This window comes from Centroberyx affinis, unplaced genomic scaffold (assembly GCF_046629955.1).
Source record: "Centroberyx affinis isolate AG114_WGS23_722 - 3 ecotype Tasmania unplaced genomic scaffold, CSIRO-AGI_Caff_v1 ptg000454l_1, whole genome shotgun sequence".
Classification (NCBI taxonomy): Eukaryota; Metazoa; Chordata; class Actinopteri; order Beryciformes; family Berycidae; genus Centroberyx; species Centroberyx affinis.
Genome location: NW_027279115.1, coordinates 16,479 through 43,363, shown reverse-complemented (window position 1 = coordinate 43,363; position 26,885 = coordinate 16,479). Strand labels below are relative to the sequence as shown.

At 39.5% G+C, this 26,885-nt stretch overlaps 1 protein-coding gene across 1 annotated transcript in view; it reads left to right on the top strand.

Annotated features, from left to right (window-relative positions):
• LOC139642289 (phospholipid-transporting ATPase IC-like) overlaps positions 1-26,885 on the top strand; it is a gene marked incomplete at its 3' end in the record, with an annotated part of 64,075 nt that overhangs the window by 21,021 nt on the left and 16,169 nt on the right. The window contains 14 exon segments of the mRNA XM_071517060.1: positions 1,372-1,551; positions 3,124-3,221; positions 14,911-15,024; positions 15,133-15,231; positions 16,152-16,213; positions 17,089-17,161; positions 17,874-17,944; positions 19,849-19,931; positions 22,024-22,182; positions 23,304-23,392; positions 24,887-25,077; positions 26,025-26,109; positions 26,726-26,750; positions 26,753-26,848. Of these exon segments, the coding sequence (XP_071373161.1) occupies positions 1,389-1,551; positions 3,124-3,221; positions 14,911-15,024; positions 15,133-15,231; positions 16,152-16,213; positions 17,089-17,161; positions 17,874-17,944; positions 19,849-19,931; positions 22,024-22,182; positions 23,304-23,392; positions 24,887-25,077; positions 26,025-26,109; positions 26,726-26,750; positions 26,753-26,848 (1,408 nt within the window).

Here is a 26,885-nt window from a genome sequence, read left to right as displayed (position 1 = left end):
CTTGAACTGACGATGACAACGGTGATCAGGAGGGTGTGGTCACATTCCTCTCAGTTGCCTCTACCTTTGTATATGCACACACACACACACACACGCTTTAACACACGTACACACACTCCCCAACGTCACAGACACACACACACACATCATACTGTGAGGAGTTTTAGTAGAAGGGGGCGGAGACTCGCTTGCTGAATCATCCTTCTAACGATAAACCTGTGCTGCAACTCTTGTTTTTTCTTTTCTAGTGTCGACTAACATCAGACAGGAACTTTTTAAACTCTGAATTTAAATGTTTAAAAACATTTCAGCCTATCAAGACAAACCTGTCTGTCGGCTGCAGCAGGAACCGCCGCAAACCTTCTGGACTTGAATGAATGAATGAATGAATGAATGAATGAAAGAGTGACTGGATCTTGTGTTGCAGCTGCTTGTCAGTCAGCCTCCCCACACTGGGATTTTTTTTTATTTTTTTTTTAAAGCACAAAGACAATTTCCTCTTCAAAGTGCACAGTCATGGTGTGATTTCAGAAAACATTACTGCCGTCAGCTGACCATGTGTTTTTGTGTTGTTTTCCTCTCTCTTCACCTCCATCACCGTTTCTTTCCTTTCTTCACCTCCATCACCGTTTCTTTCCTTTCCTCTCCCTCTCTCGTCTTCCTCCAGTGAGTCTGAGGCCTGATTTTTATTCATTTATCTATTCTTTTTTTTCCATTTATTCATCCGCCCGTCTTCTTTGTCTGTCGTCCAGCCTCCGTTCTTCCTTCCATCTATAGCCATCCATGCAGCCATATTTTTTCCATTTATTCATCCATCCATCTTCTTTGTCTGTCGATCTGTTAATTTGTTTATTCATTTATTTACATACTCATCCAGCCATTTGTCTCTTTCCTCTATGCATTTCCCTCCATGCTCCCTGTCACTCAGGTTTGGCCAGGAGTATTCATTAACCTAAGGGATTTGTTAATTAGTTAATTTATCCATTATCTGTTAATTTACATAATTAATTAGCCTACTTCTTTAAATAATCAATGATCTTTATCGATCTCTATTGGCAACCAGAATGAATTGCCTCATCTCTTCCGTCCTCTTGCAGTACGGTGGCCTGTAAGTGACAGAGTCACATTTTGACAATAGAGGAGTGAGCGAGCTAATTACAGCTCAGAGTTGGGAGGGAGTGTGTTGAAACTCCAGTGGGAGTGAGTCCTGAAAGCCAGAAGTCTCAGCAGCTGGTGAAGTAATCAATGAGTCAGTGGTATTGATCATCAACCCCCGCAGATGTGTTCTGGTCATTTGTGCAATGGAGAAGTAAAAAATATGAATTGTTGCACCTTTAATTCACCGATCAATCCATTCTCTTCCTGTTCCAGAGATCTGAGGCGCTGCGATGAGTCGGCGGCGTGTGGACTCCCAGGGTTCCCTGGGGCCCGACGATGAGGTCATGCCATACAGCGACGACGAGACGGACGACGAGTTGGACGCCAGCTCTGATGCAGAAGCAGAGGCTCCTCCAGGAGCGCCCCACCCCCCCCTGGAGACCAGAACCAGCGGTGAGTTACTAATGACAATTATTATTATTATTATTATTATTATTAATAATCATAATAACCTTCCATCAGTATATCAACAGTCACATGAATGTTTCTCTCTTGGTCTAATGACTGTAAACCAATGAGAGCTTGGTGGAGTCGATTGTTCTCCTCTCTCTCACTCCAGTAGTATTGTTAGTTCTAGTGTTTCTCCACATTAAGACTACATTTCCCATCAGCCCCAAAGAGGATCAACATGTTGGAAGTGATTTCTCCATCTTCCTTTCCCTCCTTCCACCATCTGCTGCCAGAAACTCTTTCAGCTTTAGCTCCGTTTGCTCTGGAAGAACAGAACCTCTTCCTGTTTGGATTTATTGATGTTAAATTTTTACGCTTACCACCTTTTTAAAAGCACTTTTCTAAAACAAAGTTTACAAAGCGCTCCAACAAAAGACAAAAAAGACAAGGTTGCTCAAGAAAAGACGAGCCGATGGGCGTGAGAGTTGCTTTTTTTTTGGGGGGGGGGGGGGGGGGGGGGTAAATAACAGCAGCCATAATGACAGTGTGGGTCGGGTTCTCAGGGGAACCACACCCAGACCTGGAACCCAAGCCCAGCAGAGGGACTGTGGCCTCCAGGCGAGCCGCTGCTTTTTGTCCTACTCCTCCTCCTCTAACTCCTGTTCTTCTTTTTCCAGTGAAAGGAGTGTGGGAAAGGCTGAAGGAGACGGGTTGAGTTTAATAAGACCATCACATGTTGAAGTCTGCATAAAAAAACGAAGACAAAACCATTCAAATCACACAGTGATGTCTTGGCCTTTATTTTTGGTGTGCTTTTTACTGAATTTGGTCTAAAAATGCTAAAATTTAATTTATTTATTTGCATTTATTTGCACTGACTGACTTACAGTTTTATATTACGTACGTTACTTTTATTTTATTACCTTTCTTTTATTACCTCCCTGTACTTGACTTCCTTGGCATTGTTCTGCCAATTGCTGCTGTGTATATGTGTGTATATATAGTGTACATATTTTGATGATTTTCATATTTTAACTGCAGCTGAAGGATTACATTTGTCTCTATGGGTTGAGAAAATCCTTTGACTTCTGAGTTTATGAAATGTTTTCCAAACCAACTCGATCAACTAAAAATATGTCTGGTGGTCAAACCCCAAAACCAGCACAAGGCAGTTTTTCTTAGTTCCTGAAAAGTCGACATTTTGAGGGTTTTCAGACAAATGTTTATTATTCCCTTATCACAGACCACTCCCCTCCCACCTCCACCCCCCTCCCCTCCCACCTGCACCCTCTTTACAGGCACTTACCAAAAAAAAAACAAAGGCAGACGAGATAAACAAACACGTAAACACCAAAGCAGACACACAAACACACAGCAGGAGGAACAAATGTGAACAGAAAAGAAGAAAAACAGAAAAAGGAGGAGGGGAAAAAGTGATTAAAGTGATACAAATTCATTCTTTGCTGTTGACAGAATTGCCTGGTCATGCTTGATCATTTGAACCTGCAGTTTCCACTGTGTTGTGTGTTTTTTAAACAGTTGTATGAAAGCCTGTCTGTGTCTGTCTGTCTCCAGAAGTCGGCTGGAAGGTGAAAGCCAACGACAGAGCCTTCCACCAACTGCCAGAGTTTCAGAGGAAAGTCTTCCTGTGCATGAAGAAGAGCAAATACTCCGTAAGTTCATCAGTTAACATGACAATCCTTTAATCCAGTTCATATGACAACTACCCTGGGTGGCCACAGTGTCGGTGCCTCAGGCTGCGTTCACACATACTCAGACTCAGACTTCTTTATTGTCCATTAAATTTACATAGAATGGAAATTCGTCTTTGGCACTGGCATAAAAGACAACGCACACCATACACAATAATACACAATAACTATACATTAAGGTAGGGTAGAATCTTAATGTGACTGAGTGGCAAGTGGCAGTAATTAAAGTGATGAGTGGGTTGTTCTTCCACTGGCTTGTAAGTCCGTTCTAACCATCACAACAATGCATAATACACAACAGTACTTAACAATAAACAAATAAATGTACATTAACAATAAGTGATGGTGTTGGTTGCAGAATGCCCTGAAGAGCAGCCTTAAAAAAAAAAAAGGAAGGGGCTTAGGGGAGAGGATTAAAATAAACGTGTGTGTGATATAATGACATAATGTTTTTTGTGTGTAAAAAGCTGCCTGGAGCTTCTGGAGAGGAGAAATAAAAAGCAGATCACGACAACGTTATCCGACATCAGCTGCTAGCTGCTAACTAGCTGGTTAGCTCTTCTGACAGATAATAGTGTTGAGCAACAAGCAAAATTTTTGATCCACTCTGCCTCTTCATAATCGCTGCTGCACTAACAGAAATTCACTTAACTACAACGAACAATATCAAATTTGTCTTTCTGAGTTGTCAAATTAAAGGTTCTCCTCTCTGTTATATATATACTAAACACTAAATTGATCCAATCATTTTCACTTCAGCCAGCTCCTAGGTAATGAGATTAAGAATTTTAATTGGAAACTGATTTTCATTTTTTACTTGAAGAAAATCATTGTCAAACAATTAAAAAAATGACTTGATTGACAATGAATTTACCCCCAACCCTTCAATACTGAACAGAGAAAATAGCCAGATCAACAGAGAAAACACTACAAATATCTTATTATCTTTATTTCATAAGAAGTAGCAGAAGTTTTTCAGAAAACAACAACTGCAGCTCCATTCACATGCTTTGACATCACCAGACTGAAGCTGTGCCAGGTGTTCGACAAACTGAAGTCAAGGCAAATATTTACTGATTAAACAGGACAATAGCTGATGTTTAATGTCGGTTAGCTGCGATACATTTAGCAGGCGATCCTCCCGGCAGAAACCTCAGGATGAGACGACACTGTTGACTCAGATACAAATCTGGATGGACTGACGATCCGGCGGTCTGCTGCTGGATTTGGTTTCACCAGGAGACAAAGTTTCACGTCACACAACATCCTGTTCTGTCTCACCTGTCCTCAGATTTAATGTTTCTGTAGCTGTAGAAGTAGTTTTATTTATTTATAACAGTATAACAACACCATTTTAATTTAGATTATCGCACGGTGTGTCACACCGCTGTAAGTACGTTATGACATTTTCATCGAGTCCCGACACAGCAGGGATGCAGCTAACGATTATTTTCATTATCTATAAATGATAATGATGATTCATTGTCTATAAATGTAATAAATAATGACAAATGCCCTTTACAAGTTACCAGAGCACAAAGTCTGAATAGCAGCCAAAAAAACCCAAAGTATTCATTTAATAATGATATGAAACAGAAAAACCAGCAAATTTTGGCATTTGTGAAGCTGCAACCAGCAAATCTTTGGTATTTTTATTTGATAAATGAAACGATTAATCAATTATCAGGATTATAATCAATTAACATTCTGTCGATGGACCAATCGATTAATTGTTTCAGCACTTCTACACAGTAATGTTGTGTATTTGCAATACTTTTCCACCTGTTAATACACTGGAATAAGGCCATTGTAAAGTGTTAGCTAAAATAAACCTGTTTGTTAAAGCGCTGTGGCTCCACTGCTGGTTCTCAGTCTGATGACATCACCGGCCCATCCTGCTCCTGATGGTCCCAGTAGAAACCAAACCATTAACAGGGATAAACAGGTCTGATGCTGGCTGCATGGTGTCGGTTTATGGCTGGGACACATTAGACGTTCTTGAAGCCCGATTTGGCAACGATTTGAGATCGGGCAGAGTCTGCAGTAGTTCAGGTTAGTCCAGGGTAGTTCACATTAGTCCAGGGTAGTCCAGGGTAGTTCAGGTTAGTCCAGGGTAGTCCAGGGTCGTCTAGGGTCGTCCAGGGTCGTCCAGGGTAGTCCAGGTTAGTCCAGGGTAGTCCAGGGTCGTCCAGGGTACTCCAGGGTAGTCCAGGATAGTTCAGGGTCATCCAGGGTCGTCCAGGGTAGTTCAGGATCGTCCAGGGTAGTTCAGGATAGTTCAGGGTCGTCCAGGGTCGTCCAGGGTCGTCCAGGGTCATCCAGGGTAGTTCAGGGTCATCCAGGGTAGTTCAGGGTCGTCCAGGGTAGTTCAGGGTCGTCCAGGGTCGTTCAGGGTAGTTCAGGGTAGTCCAGGATAGTTCAGGGTCGTCCAGGGTAGTCCAGGATAGTTCAGGGTCATCCAGGGTAGTTCAGGGTCGTCCAGGGTAGTTCAGGATAGTTCAGGGTCGTCCAGGGTCATCCAGGGTAGTTCAGGGTCGTCCAGGGTCGTTCAGGGTAGTTCAGGGTCGTCCAGGGTCGTTCAGGGTAGTTCAGGGTAGTCCAGGATAGTTCAGGGTCGTCCAGGGTAGTCCAGGATAGTTCAGGGTCATCCAGGGTAGTTCAGGGTCGTCCAGGGTCGTTCAGGGTAGTCCAGGATAGTTCAGGGTCGTCCAGGGTAGTCCATGATAGTTCAGGGTCATCCAGGGTAGTCCAGGGTAGTCCAGGGTAGTCCAGGGTCGTCCATGGTCATGTTGTTTAGTCGCAGCTGTAATCGTTGTGTGTGTGGAAGTGAAAGACTCAAATCTCTCTCCTATGATCTCAGTCAGCAATGTCATGATTAGATCAAACATGTTTGATTTTATCGGGGCTCGGCTTTGCATGATCATGTGGTTTGTGCTCATCAAAGACTCAAATCTTAGTGGCACTTTTCAATATCCAATGAAAACGGAGATTGCGACAGATGAAGCAAGACGGGAAAAAGTACCTAATTGTAAACACAAGATCCAACATGCGCAATGGCCGAGCCGGGACAGAAAGAAAAAGAAACCTTTTTCCATGCAAATCGCAGCACAAACCACAGCGACCCGTCTGGGCTGCATGTTTACTTTCAAAAAATCGCGGAAAAAAACGAGAGAACTGTGGCCGCTTATTCTCAGTCTTTTGTGTCCGGTCTCTTGTCTTTAGATTTGTACTCCTCAGACAGCTGTTGTGTTGTGTGTGTGTGTGTGTGTGTGCATCGCAAGAGACTGGAAATCTGCAAATTTCAGTTGTTAAATGTGCGCTGCTCAATCTTTTCATTGTCGTTTATGATTGGGAAAAATGTTTTAATGTGTCCCAGGCTTCAGAGAGCTGAACGGACGCTTCAGTGGTGAATGTCAGACGGAGAGCGGAGAAGAAAAGAAGACAAATGACTGATCATTTGTCTGCAGAGCTTTAATAATATAACATGCAGTGTTACGAGCTGCATGTTGGTTACGTGCAAACATGAGGAGCGAGGTTTATGTTGGGTGTGCAGGGTGTGTTCAATCAATGACTAAACAGGTGTGTGTGTGTGTGTGTGTGTGTGTACAGTGTCTATGGGAGATGATAAATGAGGCCGTCCACGTATTTGAATGCTGTGGCTAACTGGCCAGCGATGCCACCTTTATAAATGCCTTTATAAAGTGATCGTTTCTTACCATTTTACACTCTTTTGATAGCAGAAACGGCCAAATACGTCAAAGTAAACATGACTTCTATCATTACAGCTTAACACAAATACTGAAAAGATGTTTAATGACGATCTGAAACGATAAGAAAATACATACAAGGTAACTTACATGTTTGTCTTTGTGCAAACATGAGGACCGGAGCAAGGATTATGGTGGGTGTGCTCAGTGAATGACAAAGCGTGTGTGTGTGTGTGTGTGTGTGTGTGTATAAAAGGTTTTGAATGCTACAGCTAACTGGCTAGCGATGCCACCAGTATCACTTTATGCCTGATAGCTTTTATAAAGTGATGATTTTTTACCATTTCACACTCTTTTGATAGTAGAAACAGCCCAATATATAAAAGTAAACATCATAGCCAGTTAATAAAAATACTAAATATATGTTTAATTAAAACGTTAAGGACATACATCCTTTAGAAGAGCAGCAATAAGTGAGTTATTGTACATACCGCTAGTATGTTTTACTGTAAAAGTATAAAAATAAAGTATAAATGTATATATAAATCAGTTTAAGAAGAAACATTTTGAGATGTACAAAATGTGAGATGTTCAAAATAATATGTATTAATATACTATATACAGATATATTGATGAATTGATTTTTTAATCAGAGAAAGGGGGAAGGACAACAGTTTTTACTTCTTCCTACTCCAAACTTGTGGCCAGATCTCAGTGCCTTGCTGAATATTATGACCAAAGAAATGTGAACATAAGAGTTTGTGTCTTATCGGTTCAGCTGTGTGACTGACAGCCGGGGCGGAGATCAGGCCTAATCCCTCGTCGTTGTTCAAACACGAGATACAGCGACGACTAGGAAGTACGTCGAGTTAATTTGATTCTCTTCCTTGTTTCTGCTTCCTCTTGTAAGCCGGGCTCCATTTCTGCTGAGTCATGATTTCACTCTTGACAGGCAGGATCCTTCTCTGCTGCAGCTGCTCCTGTTGTGGAAAAGTTTTAGCAGTTTTTTTTTTTTTTTTCAGCAGCATCTCCTGCCTCACATTCACACACACTGCAAAACATCATCTTATCAAGTCATTTAGTCTGTTATTGAGTCCTAAAATCGTAATTTTCTTACAATAAGTGAAAAAATCTGCCAGTGGGGTTTGATAATTTCTTTTGTTTCCAATGCAAATCAACTTGTTTGAAGAATTTAGTAGAATCAAGAGTCATTTTCTTGACAGCAGTGCAGTGATCTGCCTTATTCTGACTGGCTTCAACAGACTGACACTCATTTCTAGAAAACTCCTGAAACAAGTGAAGCTGCATTGGAGACAAGTGGCGTTATCTCTCCTCACTGCAGAATGTTTCTCTTGGTTTAAGAAAAGTAAGATTTGAAGGCTGAATATGAGACTAGATGACTCGTTGAGATGGATGTTTTCTGTAGTGCAGTTTCACATGTTCACAGCCGCAGCCTTCTGCTGTCGGTCTCTGGTTGTTGAGGGAATCGAAAGTGAGTTTCTCATTTACAAGAATTTGCCCAGCCAGCTTAGCTAACCTGCAGGCAGCAGCCACGCCCACATTAGCCTAGAAAAGAGAGAGGAAATAGATGATACTATAATTAGAGAAGAGACTGGAGAGAGAGGGAGGAGTTGATTTCCAGACAAAACATCAATATATCTATTGCAGCTTCTACGCTAGATGGGAACATGTTTAGCCGCCCACAGATGCCATGACATGATCAACGCGCTGTATTTTGGTCAACTGTTAGTTAATTACTCACAGTTTATTATAAGAGCTTGCTAGAAATGGCTCTAACAATATTGTCAAATGAATGTTTCTCTCTTGGTCTACTGACTGTAGACCAGTGAGTCCATGTTGGAGCTGATTGATCTCCTCTATCTCACTCCAGTAGTATTGTTAGTTCTAGGATTTCTTCACATTAAGACTACATTTCCCATCAGCCCCATTGCTCCCTGCCCCCCCCCCCCCCCCCTCCCCCTCCCTGAAGAGGATCAACATGTTGGAAGTGATTTCTCCATCTTCCTTTCCCTCCTTCCACCATCTGCTGCCAGAAACTCTTTCAGCTTTAGCTCCGTTTGCTCCGGAAGAACAGAACCTCTTCCTGTTTTTTGCCGTAAAGCAATCCAGCAGATTTCCCTCCAGATCCACCAGGTGAAGGAGAAACAATGGAGGATGCAGAGTAGAGGCTGATAGAGACTGACACTGATGGACTGGTCTGTTTACAGTGATTATAATAATGTCTCAACATTGTGGTGATTATTTACTGATGGTAAAATGAACCACTTAGCAGCTTTTAAGAATCAGAAGGATAGAGGATGAGGTTGAAGGAAATGGTTTTCACGGTGGGAAATTACCACCAGCTACTAGTCAGTATTTTGTTGTGTCTGTTAAATTAGTCTGCTCTACAGATAACCAACCATCATTTAGAGCAGTGATTCTCAACGTGGGGTCCGGGGCCCACCAGGGGTCCTTGAGGGGGTTCCAGGGGGTCCCCAGCAAATTGATGAATTGTTAAACTTCACCATTATTTCTTTTACAAGAAGTTAACACAATTAGAGAACGTAGAAGAAGGACTGTTCTGATCATAGTTTCTCTGTTATCTCTCTACCTACAATACAGACAGTCATGGAGTTCTGGACAAAATCACATCTGACAATAAAAATATTCTCAGATTTGGGTCCGAGAGACATAATCTCATCAAATGGAGATCCGTGGCTCTAATGTGGACTAAATTATGGGCCATTGATATTAAAAAGGTTGAGAATCACTAAATTAGAGTTTATTCTAAATATCTAGTTGGCTGGTGAAATGCTGAAACTGGCTGCTTCATTTTGAGATAAACCGGTGGACAGAAGTTTTAGTGTCCTGGTGGTTTAGAGTCTCAGCTGTCTGTGTGGTGTGACTGTGAGCAGGGAGAACAGGGAAGCCTAGCTGTAAGATGATAGTCCAGCTGAGCTGACCTGCATCTCAGTAATGGACACATTAGACACCAGGACTAGAAATTACACAACATGTTTATAACACTCTTTACCTTCTTTCTGCTTACTTACTTACTTACTTTACTTAACTTACTTACTTAATTTACTTACTTTACTTACTTACTTACTTACTTTACTTAACTTACTTACTTAATTTACTTACTTTACTTACTTACTTTACTTACTTTACTTACTTTACTTACTTACTTTACTTGCTTTACTTACTTTACTTACTTACTTCACTTACTTTACTTACTTACTTTACTTACTTTACTTACTTTACTTACTTACTTTACTTGCTTTACTTACTTTACTTACTTACTTCACTTACTTTACTTACTTACGCTACTTTCTTTACTTACTTTACTTTCTTTACTTACTTTACTTACTTTACTTACTTACTTTACTTACTTTACTTACTTTCTTTACTTACTTTACTTACTTTACTTACTTACTTTACTTACTTTACTTACTTACGTTACTTTCTTTACTTACTTTACTTACTTTACTTACTTACTTTACTTACTTACGTTACTTGCTTTACTTACTTTACTTACTTTACTTACTTACGTTACTTGCTTTACTTACTTTACTTACTTACTTTACTTACTTACTTTACTTACTTACGTTACTTGCTTTACTTACTTTACTTACTTACTGACTTTACTTACTTTACTTACTTTACTTACTTTACTTACTTTGCTTACTTACTTTACTTACTTACTTTACTTACTTCCTTACTTTACTTACTTACGTTACTTGCTTTACTTACTTTACTTACTTACTTTACTTACTTACTTACTTTACCTACCTTTACTTACTTTGCTTATTTACTTTACTTACTTGACTTACTTACTTTACTTACTTACTTTACTTACTTTGCTTACTTACTTTACTTACTTACTTTACTTCCTTACTTTACTTACTTACTGACTTTACTTACTTTACTTACTTTACTTACTTTACTTACTTACTGACTTTACTTACTTTACTTCCTTACTTTACTTACTTTGCTTACTTGCTTTACTTACTTTACTTACTTACTTACTTTACTTACTTACTTTACTTACTTACCTTACTTACTTACTTTACTTACTTACTTTACTTACCTTACTTACTTACTTTACTTACTTACTTTACTTACTTACCTTACTTACTTACTTCACTTACTTACTTTACTTACTTTACTTACTTACTTTACTTACTTACTTTACTTACTTACCTTACTTACTTTACTTACTTACTTTACTTACCTTACTTACTTACTTTACTTACTTACTTTACTTACTTACCTTACTTACTTACTTCACTTACTTACTTTACTTACTTTACTTACTTACTTTACTTACTTTACTTACTTACTTTACTTAGTTACTTACTTACTTTACTTACTTTCTTTACTTACTTTACTTAATTACTTACTTACTTTCTACCTTCTTCTACATTTGAGCAAAATCTCAAGGGAGGCTGGTGGAGAGAAAGTGAAATGGATGGTGAGTTTGTTTTGTTTGGCCCTGCAGTGGAAACCAGGCTGAGACCAGTTTAGATGGCTATCTGTAATGAGATGCAGCTCTGTCTCACCAGCACCCAGACAACTGGGCCAAAACCCCTTCAGTCCACCTGGACTGGGACTGCTATTTCCAGTCCAGTTATTAAACTTTATTATGCTGGAAACCTTTGGCTTCCACTGGGAAAGAAGAATTTTCAGCAACGCATAATTCAGGAAAACCGGCAACTGTCGGCATGTGGCTTCGTCAGGACCTATTATAATATTTTTGAACTGTTGTAGTGTTGCAGTCCACGAACTTTGCTACACTCGCAGAAAAGAAGAATGTAACGCTTATTTTCATTATTGATTAACCTATTAATTTCTTTTTTCAATTAATCATTTAGTCTATAAAACGTCAAAAATAAGGACAAATGCCCATCACAGTTCCCAGAGCCAAAAGTGATTCTTCAGATTTCTTCCTCAGTCTGAGCAGCAGCCAAAAAAACCCCAAAGTATTAATTTTATAATGAGACGAAAAAGAGAAAAACAGCAAATCTTAGCATCTGTGAAGCTGCAACCAGCAAAATGTTTGGTATTTTTACTGATAAATGATTAAAATTATTAATCGATTAATCAGAATTATAATCGATTCATTTTCTGTCAATCGACTAATTGATTAATTGACTCATCGTTTCAGTACTAGTATGAATATTATACTCTTAGGCATGGATCCATATTCATCCCCTTGTCACCTCTAAATTTGCATCTTGCATTCCAAATGACAAACATTTACATGATTTGATGCTTTGGTACAAAAATGAACTTTGAAAAGATACAGATGATGAGTCTCTTTGGGGGAACCAACCAGAACAGCTGCCTTAAGAACCACTGGAGCACCTCTGGGTGCAGAAATGGACCTGCACTGCTCCTTTACCTCTGACAGTGAGCAGTGGACGAATCTGTGCCAGAATCCAGTTTCCACCCTTTGCTTTCCATCCAGTACATTTATCGGTTTAATTAAGTGATGAATTAGGGCCGGGCAATACGGTGGAAATCAATATCACGATAATCATAAGGATTTTTTTCTATCGATAAATGAAAGTCAAATGTTCCCCATTGAAAACAAAACTGACATTTTCAAATCCTTAAAATGTGTTTTAAATAAAATGTGCTTGTTCTCATCAGTTCAGACAGCAGAACTGTGTGTCATGATTTCCCCAAATCAGCACATCATCACCATAAGATTCCACTGAAAGACCAGAAACCAAAATACTGAATTATCGCCCGGCTCCTTTGACAAATTCTAATTATTTTTCCCTCCATGTGGAAAGTGTCCTGAGCGAAGGAAAACCCCCGGCCTGCTGCCCAGTGGAAACCAGGCCATAATGAGTTCAGATGGTTATCTCAGATGAAATGCAGCACCGTCTCCCTGCCGGCTGCCTGATGACTGACTGGACCTCCTCTAAATATCACACTGCTGCTGCTGAGGACAGCTTGTTAAAGTACAAGGTTCTTCAACTCACTGACCCCTTTTCCACCAAATTATCTCTGGTTCTTAAACCGGTTCCGTTCAGGATTCTTGGAAGCTGGGTGCTATCTAGCGAACCGGTCCGCGTTTCCACCAGTTTTGAGCGGAACCATTGTGATCAAGGATGCGTCGTCAGCGGAGGGCGTTGCACAATGCACACAGGAAGTAAACAGTAGTAGCAAGATGGCGGATCGCATTGATTACCTGCGAGCTTTTGTTCTGTTATTATACCTGTAGAACATGACACGCCCACTGATGTCGTCACGGTTCGCACTTGAAAACCTGATATTTTTTGGTTCCAGCTGGGAACCAACTTTTCGGGTTACGAACCAATTTATTTTTGGTCGAAATGCTCAGAACGGTTCAAAATTAGGTGCGCGAACCGGAGCGGAACCCGTTCCATGTCGGTGGAAAAGGGGTAACGGTGGAGTTTCTGCACTGCTCTTCCCACAGATCACCTGTCAATCAAACAGTGTGGGGGCGGAGCTTGGATTTTCTGTTGATGCAGTTTGAGTTTCTCTTCTCTCTGTCTGTTCAGCCATGGTGGCTATCACTGCTCATGCTAACTACCCAGTTCTTCTTCTTCTGTTGATTCCAAACAAACCGGGAAGCAGGAAATGTAAAACGCATCAACTTCCAGAGGATTTTTCCCAGGAAAGAGCGACCAGACACCGGCTGTTTAGAACAGACTATGGAGAAGCTTTATGAACTGGATATAGGCTGAATCACTGTTGAGTTAGAGAGAGAGAGAGAGAGAGAGAGGAGTAAAACGGAAATATATTTATATCAAAGTGTCACAGATTATGAGGCAACTTTAAGAGTCAAACTAGCCGAGTGTCATCAGTCCCTCAGAATCAAAGAGCGAGGGCTTCTTTCTAGAGCCGCCATTTTGCACCAAGAGACGTTCAACAATCATACAGGGAGAAATCCATCGTAGAAGAAGAGAGAGACCAGTTTCTCCACCCACTTTACCTCCTGCAATACTGTCCCCTGTAGTGTGTGTGTGTTGCTGCTGTTTATGTAAATACTGGTGAGACTGCAGGATGGAAAGTTTCTGTGTGTGTGTGTGTGTGTGTGTGTGTGTGTGTGTGTGTGTGTGTGTGTGTGTGCGTGTGTGTGTGCATGTAGTCTCACTGTTCAGCTACATAGAGAATACATGGCCTTTTACCAGTCTGCAGGATCTGATGTAACTGTCCCTTGTGTTAAAGTTGCTGCAAGTGTCATTTTAACATCAATAAATCATTACCACATTAATTTAGAGACTTTATTATAATTACTATAAATAAACCAGTGAGCAGCCTGTCAGCCTCTACAGTATTTTACATTGTTTGCCACCGGTTTTAAGACTCAGAACCAGAGGTGTGACCAAGTCAACTCTTCTCGAGTCCCAAGTCAGTCTCAAGACTTGAGGCACAAGTCTCAAGTCAAGTCCCAAGTCTAAATGTAGATTGTCAAGTTAAGTCCAAGTCAAGTCCATGTCATTAATGTCAAGTCTCATGTCTAAATGTAGAACAGCAAGTCAAGTCAGAACAAATCAAGAGTCCAGTATCAATTTAATATCTTAAAGAAAACGAAATATCTAAGACTTTTCAATTCAATATGGTTTTAATAGGATAAAAACTTGGTAAGAGCATCATGAGTTTGATTTCTATAATCAGTTTCAACTTCAATAAATTCAATCATTCCATACAAATTCAGAAAACAGAATTTAAATTCAGTCGTCTGCTGGAACAAATCTCATCACTTTCAATCTAAGTCATTTACACAAACACAAGATCTCAAGTCAAGACTTTAGAAACCTTTTCAAGTCATCAGAGTACAAGTCAGAGTCGAGTCCCAAGTCACCAGAACCCAAGTCAAGTCAAGTCACGTCTCCAGCTGTTGTAACTGTGACTGGAGTCGATCTGTCCTCCCCATGCTGATGCTGTGCCTCTTCTCTCTGCAGGGGAACGGCATCAAGACGTACAAATACAACGCTCTGACCTTCATCCCCCTCAACCTGTTCGAACAGTTCAAGAGAGCCGCCAACCTCTACTTCCTGGCTCTGCTCATCTTACAGGTGCGTTTTCCACAAAAATTACCCATCCGCCACCTGTGATGGCGGTGCCGTCCGGGCGCAGGACGGTCTCTCTGCTCGCTCTCACCCTCGTTCCCCGTGTGTTGTCAGATCATCCCGGAGATCACCACCCTGCCCTGGTACACCACTCTGGTCCCTCTGGTCCTGGTGCTGGGCATCACCGCCATCAAGGACCTGGTGGACGATCTGGTGAGTGTGTTGTGTGTGTGTGTGTGTGTGTGTGTGTGTGTGTGTGTGTGTGTGTCAGGCCTGTGCCGATTCCTAGCTAGAAAGTATCTCAATATACGATTTTATCTCGATAATCATTAAAAAGGTGAAAATGAATGATAACTTAAAACCAGTACTGTAATATGTTTCAGTTACTTAAAAAAAATTATATCAATCACAAGACGTTTGACTTTTTTCTCACAGAACAGAATTATAAAATGATGGGCTGGCTTATACAAATTATAAGAATTGTTTTAAACAACACAAATAAAAATCCAAATAACAGCATCTAAAATAAAGTCAAATGAGTCTTAAAGTTCAACTGGTCTGGATCCACTTTAACTCGATCAGCAACATGAATATAACTTAATGAATAAAAATTTGTGGTGGTGTCTTAACTGTTACTGTTTTTTTACTGCGATGTAATACCAGTTATTGTCTAGTCTAGTCTATGTGCAAATTTTACGGAAAACCAAAAGTGTCACAATTCACCTCTCTTCCTTCCTTCCAGGTCAACTTAAGTAATTTGATTTTGCAGCGTTATTTTACCACCGGCACATGAACGCATCTTTTTATTTGTATAACATTTGCAGATGATTCCCCTGGCAGCGCCCCCTTCAGTGTCTTGAGTGCAATGTCACCGTCAATTCAATTCAATTCAATTCAATTCAAAACAATTCAGCCATAATACAGAAGAAGCCGTAGATAAGAATGGTGCTGACGCAGCACAAAAAGCCACAAAGCCTACAGAGTGTGAAAGAAAATAAAAATTGAAAAGGGTTTCTTACTTGTGCCGCACTTTGTAGGCGTGGCTCATTTGAAACGTCACACCATTCTTATCTGTTAACGATGATTTTGTTGTTGTTGTTGTTTTTTTACGTTGACCTCTGTCTCTCCTCCAGGCTCGCCACAGGATGGACAAGGAAATCAACAACAGGAAGTGCGAGGTGCTTCTGGACGGCAGGTGAGAACAAACTGAGCTTCTTCCTGCTTTAAACTGAGCGGTGTTTCAAAATGAGATATCCGCCATTTTAAAAAAAAAAAAAAAGAAAAAAAAAAAAAAAAAGAAAAAAAAAAAGGGGGACACCTAATCACACTACTATAATTGGAGGGCAGTTTGTGTGTTTGTGTGTCCCACCATGGAGGAGAGGAGAGGAGGAGACAAGGACAGAAGGGGAGAGAGGAGAGGGGAGGAGACAAGGAGAGGAGGAGAGGAGAGGAGAGGAGGAGAGAGGAAAGAGGAGGGGAGGAGAGGAGAGGAGGAGACAAGGACAGGAGGGGAGGAGACAAGGAGAGGAGAGGAGGAAAGAGGAGGAGAGGAGAGAGGAAAGGAGAGGAGACGAGACGAGACAAGGAGAGGAGGGGAGGGGAGAGGAGAGGAGAGGAGGAGGGTATAAATTCTAGTCTTAAGAACTTGATTGATACCTTGAAATTAGGTATCAATCAGTTGATCAAGTGATTGTTTGACAGTGTGATGACACTTTAAAAGACTGAGATACTGAATGATGAACTAAGTAAATAAAGACTTTTTTTTCTAAATTCAATATATAACATTTTGGAATATGACCGACCTGCTGCCTGACTGCACATAGTGATTGAAAGCTGCATGTCTGCTGTATGTCTGTGTGTACATGGATATACAGTCTGTCTGTCTGTCTGTCTGTCTGTCTGTCTGTCTGTCTGTTGTTGTGCTGCTGTCCCTGTAAAATGTGTCGGTATGTACGGTGTTGCGAAACCATAAGCTCCCTCTACGTTTCCTGTATTTGTCATGAAGCGTCTCTAAATCAACAAAATGACATCATCACATAAAACATGGCGACTGGCGTTCTCTGCTCTCAGGTTTCAAGAGTCAAAATGGATGAAAATCCAGGTGGGAGATGTGGTTCGTTTGAAGAAAAACGACTTCATACCGGTAAGACCATCTACAATTTACCATAACCAACTTAACCATAACCATAAGAAACTTTACCATAACCATAATATATAATAATGTAATACTATTAATATATTTTTCATGCCATTATTCTTAGTCAAAGTTCTCCTTGTTGTTTTTCAGTCTGCTGTTGGCTGACACTGATTCCATGTTTGTTTATCAGTGTCAAAGTGTTTTTATTTATCAAATGCACAGTATAACACAAGGTCATTCTGAACAGTGAAATTCTTAGGACAAGGCAAGCAACATCTACATAGTGGGCATAAAAAAAATGTATATATTAAATTGTTAAAAAGAGTCACAAATAAGGGCAAGAATAGCAAAACTATACATAGTAGTAGAACATTAACAGCAGTTCCAGAGCCAATAAAGATGGTATTGATGGAGTAATAAATATTATGAATATAAAATGTAGGAATGCCGATGGATATGTACAATAATTTATGGTGTTGTACATTTAATGTACATAGGAAGTGTCTAGGGCATACAGTGAGGTGATCATGTGATCAATGTGATCACTGAGATTAATGTTGCTGGTTGAGAAGCCTGATGGCCTGGGGGAAAAAACTGTTTGTGAGTCTGGTAGTCCTGGTTATCAGCCATGTTGAGCACTAAACCCCCCAGATGGTTGATGAATTCTACCTAATTAATTTCTTTATTGATGTTTGGTGTGTTTTTTATCGTCTTCCAGGCCGACATACTGCTGTTGTCCAGCTCCAACCCCAACAGTCTGTGCTACGTAGAAACAGCCGAGCTGGACGGGTAAGACTTCAGATTTCCCCTTAACCTGCTGAAGAAGTGAGGAAATAACTTCATCCTTATCTTAATCCAGTGTCTCTGACCTGAACTTTATCTTCACATTTGAGCTGCAGTGTCTGTAATGAGCTGAGCTGGAGTGTAGAGCTGCAACCATTAATGGATTAGTTGTCAACTATTAAATTAATCGCCAACTATTTTGATAATCGATTAATCGGTTTGAGTCATTTTTTAAGAAAAAGAAGTCAAAATTCTCTGATTCCAGCTTCTTAAATGTGAATATTTTCTGGTTTCTTTCCTCCTCTATGACAGTAAACTGAATATCTTTGGGTTGTGGACAAAACAAGACATTTGAGGACGTCATCTTGGGCTTTGGGAAACACTGATCCACATTTTTCACCATTTTCTGACATTTTATAAACCAAACAACTAATCGATTATTCAAGAATAATCGACAGATTAATCGACAATGAAAATAATCGTTAGTTGCAGCCCTACTTTAGTGTGAAGTGAAGCGTAAACCTGCACACATACAGTTTTTTTTATTTATTTTATTCAAATATTTGGATATAAAGTTATGTTAATTTCTTGACAAAGTTGCAAAGTGCTGCAAAATAAAAGGAACAACTCAAACCTCGACAATCTATCATCGATCTATCAAACGTATCGGCTTCTGTCTGTTCAGTACCAGTTTCTGGAAGAGTTTGATTAATATTTTAAGAGTTTTGGAAAAAGAAATTGTGACACCAGCACTTACAAAATCTTCCAATAAAATCCTCCCAATAACATTAAAACAAACTATGATACATTTTAAAGGACAGTATAGAGTTAGTCCTTAGTGGACAAAATAACATTATTACCGAATCTCCTCACAACTCGACTGCTGTCACTTCTTAAAACCCATTTTTATAGACTTGCTTTTATGTGATGTTGTCTTTTTATCGTCTTTTTATCTTTTATCGGCTTTTTATTGTCTCTTTATCATCTTTTTATCATCTTTCTATTGTTTTTTTACATCTTTTATCTTAACTCTGTCTTAATTCTATCTTACTTTTATTCTATTTTACTGTTTATCTTGGTTTTCATCCTACGATCCCTGTTTATTATTGTTTTATTGCCTTTTAAATTCATAATTTGAGTATTCTGCTTTTATTTTGTCTGTCAAAGCACTTTGTAAACTATATTTTTTAAAGGTGCTATATAAATAAAGTTATTATTATTACAGACTGATATCAGATGATGAACTGCAGGTAATGATTGTATGTTTTTTTTTAACCCAAACTAATGAACTAATTTGTTTCTCAGCCTGCAGCAGCGTTGTTCCCCCTCATCAGACTCACCGCTTATTGTTTGATGTGTGATTTTTCTCAAGCGTTTGGTCAATAGTTTCTCCTGATAAGAGCAGAGTGAATGTGTGTGAAGCCGTGTTGCCGCTCCAGTCAGCTGGAAACACCCGCAAACCAAACAAGGCCTTTCAGTGGACACATTTATCTGAGGGAGACACAGTGACAGTCAGCTAAAAGACGTCATTAGCAGCTTTTTTTCTCCATGTTCAGCCTGTGCTTTTTGGCAGGCAGCTTGCATCAGAGAATGTAATGTTTGTCTTATTTGTTTTTTTTTTTATATATAACCCTGATTTATCCAGGCAGCAGGTCCGATAAGAGCAAATCATTTTGAATGAGAGAAAGGCAAATTTCTCTTTTTTATAACCTTTCCCCGCTTGTTTTCTTCTTGACACTCTGCTGCTGTTGTTTTTATTTTTAACAGGATTTTGCGATTTTTTTTAATTTCACTTCTAAATGACCGCTAACACAGATTCACGTCTCTCTGCTTTCCTCTCTGTTGTTTCCAGTCTTCTTGTGTTGCTCTGACATTAATAATATTCTTACTATATTGTCGCCATTTTGCAGAGAGACGAACCTGAAGTTTAAGATGGGTCTGAAGGTGACAGATGAGCGGCTGCAGGAGGAAAGTCAGCTGGCTCGGTTTGACGGTAAACATTTCTCTGCAGAATACTCACAGACACAATGACACAGTTTGATGGTAAATACCTCTGCACTGTGTGTACACTGAAAATAAAACTGAAGAAAAAAAACAAAACAAAAAAATGATCAAACTACAAAAACAAACACTAATAATGAATAATCCCAAACCCTGTCGTCTGTTTCTGGTTCAGGTTAAAAACACACTAATATTCCTGAGAGTCTCTTATGTAAAATACACATTGCGTAATCTAAACACAAATAACACTTAATCATAATTCTTATCTGCTAAGGTTGCAGTTATCAGCTGAGCAGCAGTGTGTGTGTGTGTGTGTGTGTGTGTGTGTGTGTGTGTGTGTGTGTGTGTGTGTGTGTGTGGCTTGTCACCGGTGTTACTACTTTAGAGTAATGGTACTTTTGAGTATTTCAGAAAAGAACTATACATTTTTTTTTCTGTTTTTTTGTGTTGGTGTAGATGTTTGATATAGTTTTTGATGCGTTTGTTTCCCATTATGATTATTTGCATTATAATTTTTTATACAGTATATACTGTATATATGAGCAGAGGTGGAAAGTAACTAAGTACATTTACTCGAATACTGTACTTAAGTACAATTTTGAGGTACTTGTACTTTACTTGAGTATTTCCATTTTATGCTACTTTATACTTCTACTCCACTACATTTCAGAGGGAAATATTGTACTTTTTACTCCACTAACTTTATTTGATAACTTAAGTTACTAGTTACTTTGCAGATTCAGATTATTAATACAAAATATAATCAACTAATAAATTGTGATGTATTATTATAGATTACTGTAAGCTACCCAGCAGTATATAAAGTAGTGGAAATCAGCCCCACCTTTTCCAGCTGCAACATTAAAGCGATGCTTACACATTAATGCATCAATAATTATAATTCAATAATATAATATATACTGTATTATTCTGAAATGGGCCATTCTGCATAATGAGTACTTTTACTTTTGTTGCTTTAAGTACATTTTGATGCTAATACTTTTGTACTTTTACTGAAGTAACATTTTGAATGCAGGACTTTTACTTGTAACTAAGTATTTTATACTGTGGTATTTCTACTTTTACTTAAGTAAAAGATCTGAGTACTTCTTCCACCACTGTGTATATATGGGTTCATTTGGTTTTTGTCATCAGCTCACAGCTACAGGTCAGGTTTATTTATAGAGCCGTTAATCACAGTCAGTGTCAAAGAGCGTCACAAAGACACATTATGAAACAACTCTTCAACCTCAAAGGAAACAGTCAAGCGAAAAACCTTTTGATGTACTCCTTTTTTTTTTTTTTTTTTTTTGCCAAGCAGAATTACTTTTAAAAAGAAAATGATGAAAAAAGCAATACTAATAAGTTAGTGTGTTACTCAATTTAATAATAAAAAAATATATATAATGCCAATAATCATAATGGGAAACAAACGCATCAAAAACCATATCAAACATCTACACCAACACAAAAAAACAGAAAAAAATGTATAGTTGTTTTCTGAAATACTCAAAAGTACCATTACTCTAAAGTAGTAACACCGGTGACAAGCCACACACACACACACACACACACACACACACACTGCTGCTCAGCTGATAACTGCAACCTTAGCAGATAAGAATTATGATTAAGTGTTATTTGTGTTTAGATTACGCAATGTGTATTTTACATAAGAGACTCTCAGGAATATTAGTGTGTTTTTAACCTGTTTGGTACAGAAACAGACAGGGTCCGGACAGTTTGAGTTTTACAGGTAGTTTTATTTCAGTTTAGGTTTTTTGACACCTAGTTTTGTTTTAGTTTTAGTTTCTGATAATAACCGCATAAAACCCAGTCCAACCGGTTCTTCGACTACTTTTACTGAAGACTGCAAATCAAAAAACATTCAAATAAAGAAAATAAAGTCTGGAAGAAGTGCAGAGTTTTGAGACTGAAACCTGACTGACTGTTCCTCGATCTAAAGAGTGTTTTCCCACTTTCATCTCTTCTTACTCCCACTAAACCCTCATATCGTTTCGTCTCGTCTCGTCTCGTCTCGTCTTTTTCATTTTGACTCTCTGCTCGTCTCTTCTCTCCTGCAGCTCTGATCGAGTGCGAGGAGCCGAACAACCGTCTGGATAAATTCACGGGGATGATGCACTGGCGGAGGGAGCGCTACCCGCTGGACCTGGACAACGTGCTGCTGAGAGGCTGCAAGGTCCGCAACACCGACGAGTGCCACGGACTCGTCATCTTCGCAGGTACGGACAGACAGACAGACAGACAGACGGGGGGGGGGGGACCCGGACCTGGACCTGGACCTGGACCCGGACCCGGACCCGGACCCACCTGACTGACTGTTCTGTGTGTTTCATTCTCGTAAAGCCATTCTGATCTAAAGGCTTCTGCTTAAATGCCTGAACTGAGTTTCTTAGTCAAATATAAACAGTGAAGTTGATCCTATGTATGAATTTCTTTCCAAAGCCTTTGCCTTTCCATCGAGGCAAAGAATCTAAAATATAAGATATTTTTGATTTGTTTAACACTTTTTTGGTCGCTGCATAATTCCATTTGTGTTATTTCATAGTTTTGATGTCCAAACTTTTGACTGGCAGTGTAGACAAATTCCATACTCAAGTAAAAGTGCAAATATATCTAAAAAATATACTCTAGTAAATGTTGAAGTACCATTTTAAATCCTGAAGTCAAGTCAAAGTATAAAAGTACATGGTGTTAAATTTAGTATTAGGTAACACTTTACAATAAGGGTCACTAAGTTAAGGGTTAGTTAATGCTTAATAATCATTAACTAACCCTTAATTAACAGTTAACTAATGTGTAATTTACTAATGGTGTTCATGTTAACTAAGGTATTAATTTATACATTATTTAATAGTTTATAAACATGACTATTAAACAATGTATAAATTAATACCTGAGTTAACATGAACACGATTAGTAAATGATTACCAGACACATTAGTTAACTGATAATTAAGGGTTAGTTAGTTAGTTAATTTGTTAATTAGTTAATGCTTATTAACTTATTAACTTATGCTTATTAACTAACCCTTAATTAATGTACCCTTAAAGTAAAGTGTTATCAAGTATAAAAGTAAAAGTAGTCATCTAAAGTCAGTTCTAATCACTAACGTTAATTCTAGCAGCTGAATTCACTAATTATTTATTGAAAAAATGGCACAAAACGTTGCACACCACACGTAAACATTGTTTACACCAGAAGATATATCATAAATAAGAGAAGAAAAATCCACATTAATTTCATATTGTCATCAAATTAAAGCAGTGGATAGTTAATTAAAATGATTTGTCCCGTTGTCTCTCACATGCTCTGTGGGACTGAGACTGTGTTTGTGCTGTAGGCGGCGACACCAAGATCATGAGGAACGGAGGGAAGACCAGGTTTAAGAGGACCAAGATCGACGAGCTGATGAACTACATGGTCTACACGGTAAGTCTGGACACACACCGTCCCAGCATGCATCTGACACATCGCCATAATCAATCAGTACTTCATTTTCACCTCATTTCATCTGTTTTCCTTTCCATTCTGTCATCCGGTTCAGATGTTTTCTGTGAAACCATCTCATGTTTTATCTCGTGTTTTCTTTTATCTGATTTCATTGTACATATCTATTTGTTCTTCTTTTAATATTTTCTCTAACTTGTGCTTATTTGTGACATTATTATGTATTTTACTGTTCTTGTTTTTAGGCCTTCATGTAAAGCATTTTGTAAACTTGGCTTTTAGATAAGTGCCATATAAATAAAGCTGCTTTGTCTCTTCATCTTCATCTTGTCTCCTTCTTATTCTCCTTGTTCTCCTTCTCCTTCTTGTCCTTTGCCGCCTTCTTCTCCTTCCTCTTCTTCTTTTCTTCTTCTCCTTCTCCTTTTCCTTCTCTTCCTCCTTCTCCTCCTTTGCCTTCTTCTCCTTGTCCTTTGCCTTCTTCTCCTTCCTCTTCTCCTTCTTCTTTACCTTCTTCTCCTTCTCCTTTTCCTTCCCTTTCTCCTTCTCCTTCTCCTCCTCCTCCTTCTTCTCCTCCTTGTCCTTTGCCTTCTTCTTTTCCTTCTTCTCCTTTTCCTTCTCCTCCTTTTCCTTCTCTTTCTCCTTCTCCTTCTCCTCCTCCTTCTTCTCCTCCTTGTCCTTTGCCTTCTTCTTCTCCTTCCTCTTTTCCTTCTTCTTTCTCCTTCTCCTTCTTCTCCTTCTTGTCCTTTGCCGCCTTCTTCTCCTTCCTCTTCTCCTTCTTGTCCTTTGCCTTCTTCTTCTCCTTCCTCTTCTCCTTCTTCTTCTCCTTCTCCTTCTTGTCCTTTTCTTCTCCTTCCTCTTCTCCTTCTTGTCCTTTGCCTTCTTCTTCTCCTTCCTCTTCTTCTTCTTTTCCTCCTTCTCTTTCTCCTTCTTGTCCTTTGCCTTCTTCTTCTCCTTCCTCTTCTCCTTCTTGTCCTTTGCCTTCTTCTCCTTCCTCTTCTCCTTCTTGTCCTTTGCCTTCTTCTTCTCCTTCCTCTCCTTCTTCTTTTCCTCCTTCTCTTTCTCCTTCTCCTTCTTCTCCTTCTTGTCCTTTGCCTTCTTCTTCTCCTTCCTCTTCTCCTTCTTGTCCTTTGCCTTCTTCTTCTCCTTTCTCTTCTCCTTCTTCTCCTTCTTGTCCTTTGCCTTCTTCTTCTCCTTCCTCTTCTCCTTCTTGTCCTTTGCCTTCTTCTTCTCCTTCCTCTTCTTCTTCTTTTCCTCCTTCTCTTTCTCCTTCTTGTCCTTTGCCTTCTTCTTCTCCTTCCTCTTCTCCTTCTTGTCCTTTGCCTTCTTCTCCTTCTTCTTCTCCTTCCTCTTCTTCTCCTTCCTCTTCTTCTCCTCCTCCTCCTCCTCCTCCTCCTCCTCCTCCTCCTCCTCCTCCTCCTTCTCTTGGTAAAACCGAAGTCGCCCAGATAAACCCTAACCCTGTTGTCCCCCCTGCAGATCTTCGTGCTGCTGATCCTGGTCTCGGCCGGCCTGGCGATCGGTCACAGCTTCTGGTACGAGGAGATCGGCTCGAAGGCCTGGTACCTGTTCGACGGCAAAGACCAGGAGGCTTCCTACAGGGGCTTCCTCAGCTTCTGGGGCTACATCATCGTCCTCAACACCATGGTGCCCATTTCACTATACGTCAGGTCAGGAAAAATACTGCTACTACTGCTAGTACTACTACTACTACTACTAATACTGCAGAATCAGTGACATCTTTTAAATCACTTCTCAAAACATATCTTTTTAAAAAAGCCTTTTATTAATTCTGGCACACCGTTTTTTGTCAACATGTCTTATTTGTTTTATTATCTTATCTGTCTTTTATTATTTTTATTGTTATTGTCTCTATTGTTGGGTTTTTTTTATTCTATTCCATTTTATTTCTGTATTATTTTAATTGCCTGATTTTATTTGCCTCAGTCATTAAATATCCTGGTGCAACCATGTAAAGCACTTTGTAACTTTGTTTTGAAAAGTGCTGTATAAATAAAGTTTATTATTATTATTACTACTACTACTAATACTGCTAAAGTGAAGTGAATCAGATGATCTGGTCCTGAATTGATTCATTATCATGCAACGGTGCGAAAACACTGAGTTAGTTAAAACAGTGGTTCTCAACGTGGGGTCCGGGGACCACCAGGGGTCTGTGCGGGAGTTCCAGGGGGTCCCCAGCAAATTGAGGAGTTGTTGTTAAACTTGATCATTATTTCATTTTTTAGAGAATGTAGAAGAATGACTGTTTTAATCATACCTACAATACAGATAGTCATGAGATTCTGGACAAAATCATCTATAACAATAAAAATATAGTCAGATTTGGGTCCGAGAGAAAGAATCTCATCAAATGGGGGTCCGTGGCTCTAATGTGGACTAAATTAGGGGTCCTTGATATGAAAAAGGTTGAGTATCACTGAGTTAAAAGAAACAGTCTTGCCTTTTTCACTGGGCTTCAGTCTGATGTTACTTAGCCAGGAACCAATGAGATTATTTTTGCCTCCGAGAAATGTTTGTAGAGCTAAAACTCCAACAACCTGCGAAGAGGAAGGTCCAGCGTATTAATGTTGTCTCCTCTTCCTCTGCTCTGTAGTGTGGAAGTGATTCGTCTCGGGCAGAGTAAGTTCATCAACTGGGACCTGCAGATGTATTTCCCAGAGAAAGACACGCCAGCTAAGGTTCGTTAACTTACCGCCATCTTTCATCACATGCTGACTACCCAGTTCTTCTTCTGTTGATTCCAAACAAACTGGAAATGTAAAACGCATCACTTTGTGTTAGGGCTGAAATATATTGACAAAAACATCTAATTGCAATCATATGTGATTTTGTTAAAAAAGAAAAAAACTGTTGTCAGTGTGCAGAATTACCAGTATCAATTTAATATCTTAAAGAAAGCTAAATATCTAGGACTTTTCAATGCAATATGGTTTTAATAGGATAAAAACTTGGTAAGAGCATCATGAGTTTGATTTCTAGAATCAGTTTCAACTTCAATAAATTCAATCATTCCATACAAATTCAGAAAACAGAATTTAAATTCAGTCGTCTGCCGGAACAAATCTCATCACTTTCAATCTGAGTCATTTACACAAACACAAGATCTCAAGTCAAGACTTTAGAAACCTTTTTCAAGTCGTTAAAGTCAAAGAACCCAGGTCAAGTCTCAAGTCTTCTCTTCATGCATCTAGTCAAGTCCCAAGCTATTCAAACTGACTCAAATCCCCAGCTCTGCAGGTGCGTCACTTTGAATGAGCGTCTTGTTAAATAAAGTCCCCCCCCCCCCCCCCCCAGGCTCGGACCACGACCCTGAACGAGCAGCTGGGCAGATCGAGTACATCTTCTCCGACAAGACCGGGACGCTCACACAGAACATCATGGCCTTCAAGAAGTGTACCATCGCCGGACGCACCTACGGTACCAACCGCTTTTATTCAAACCACTGTATTAAATT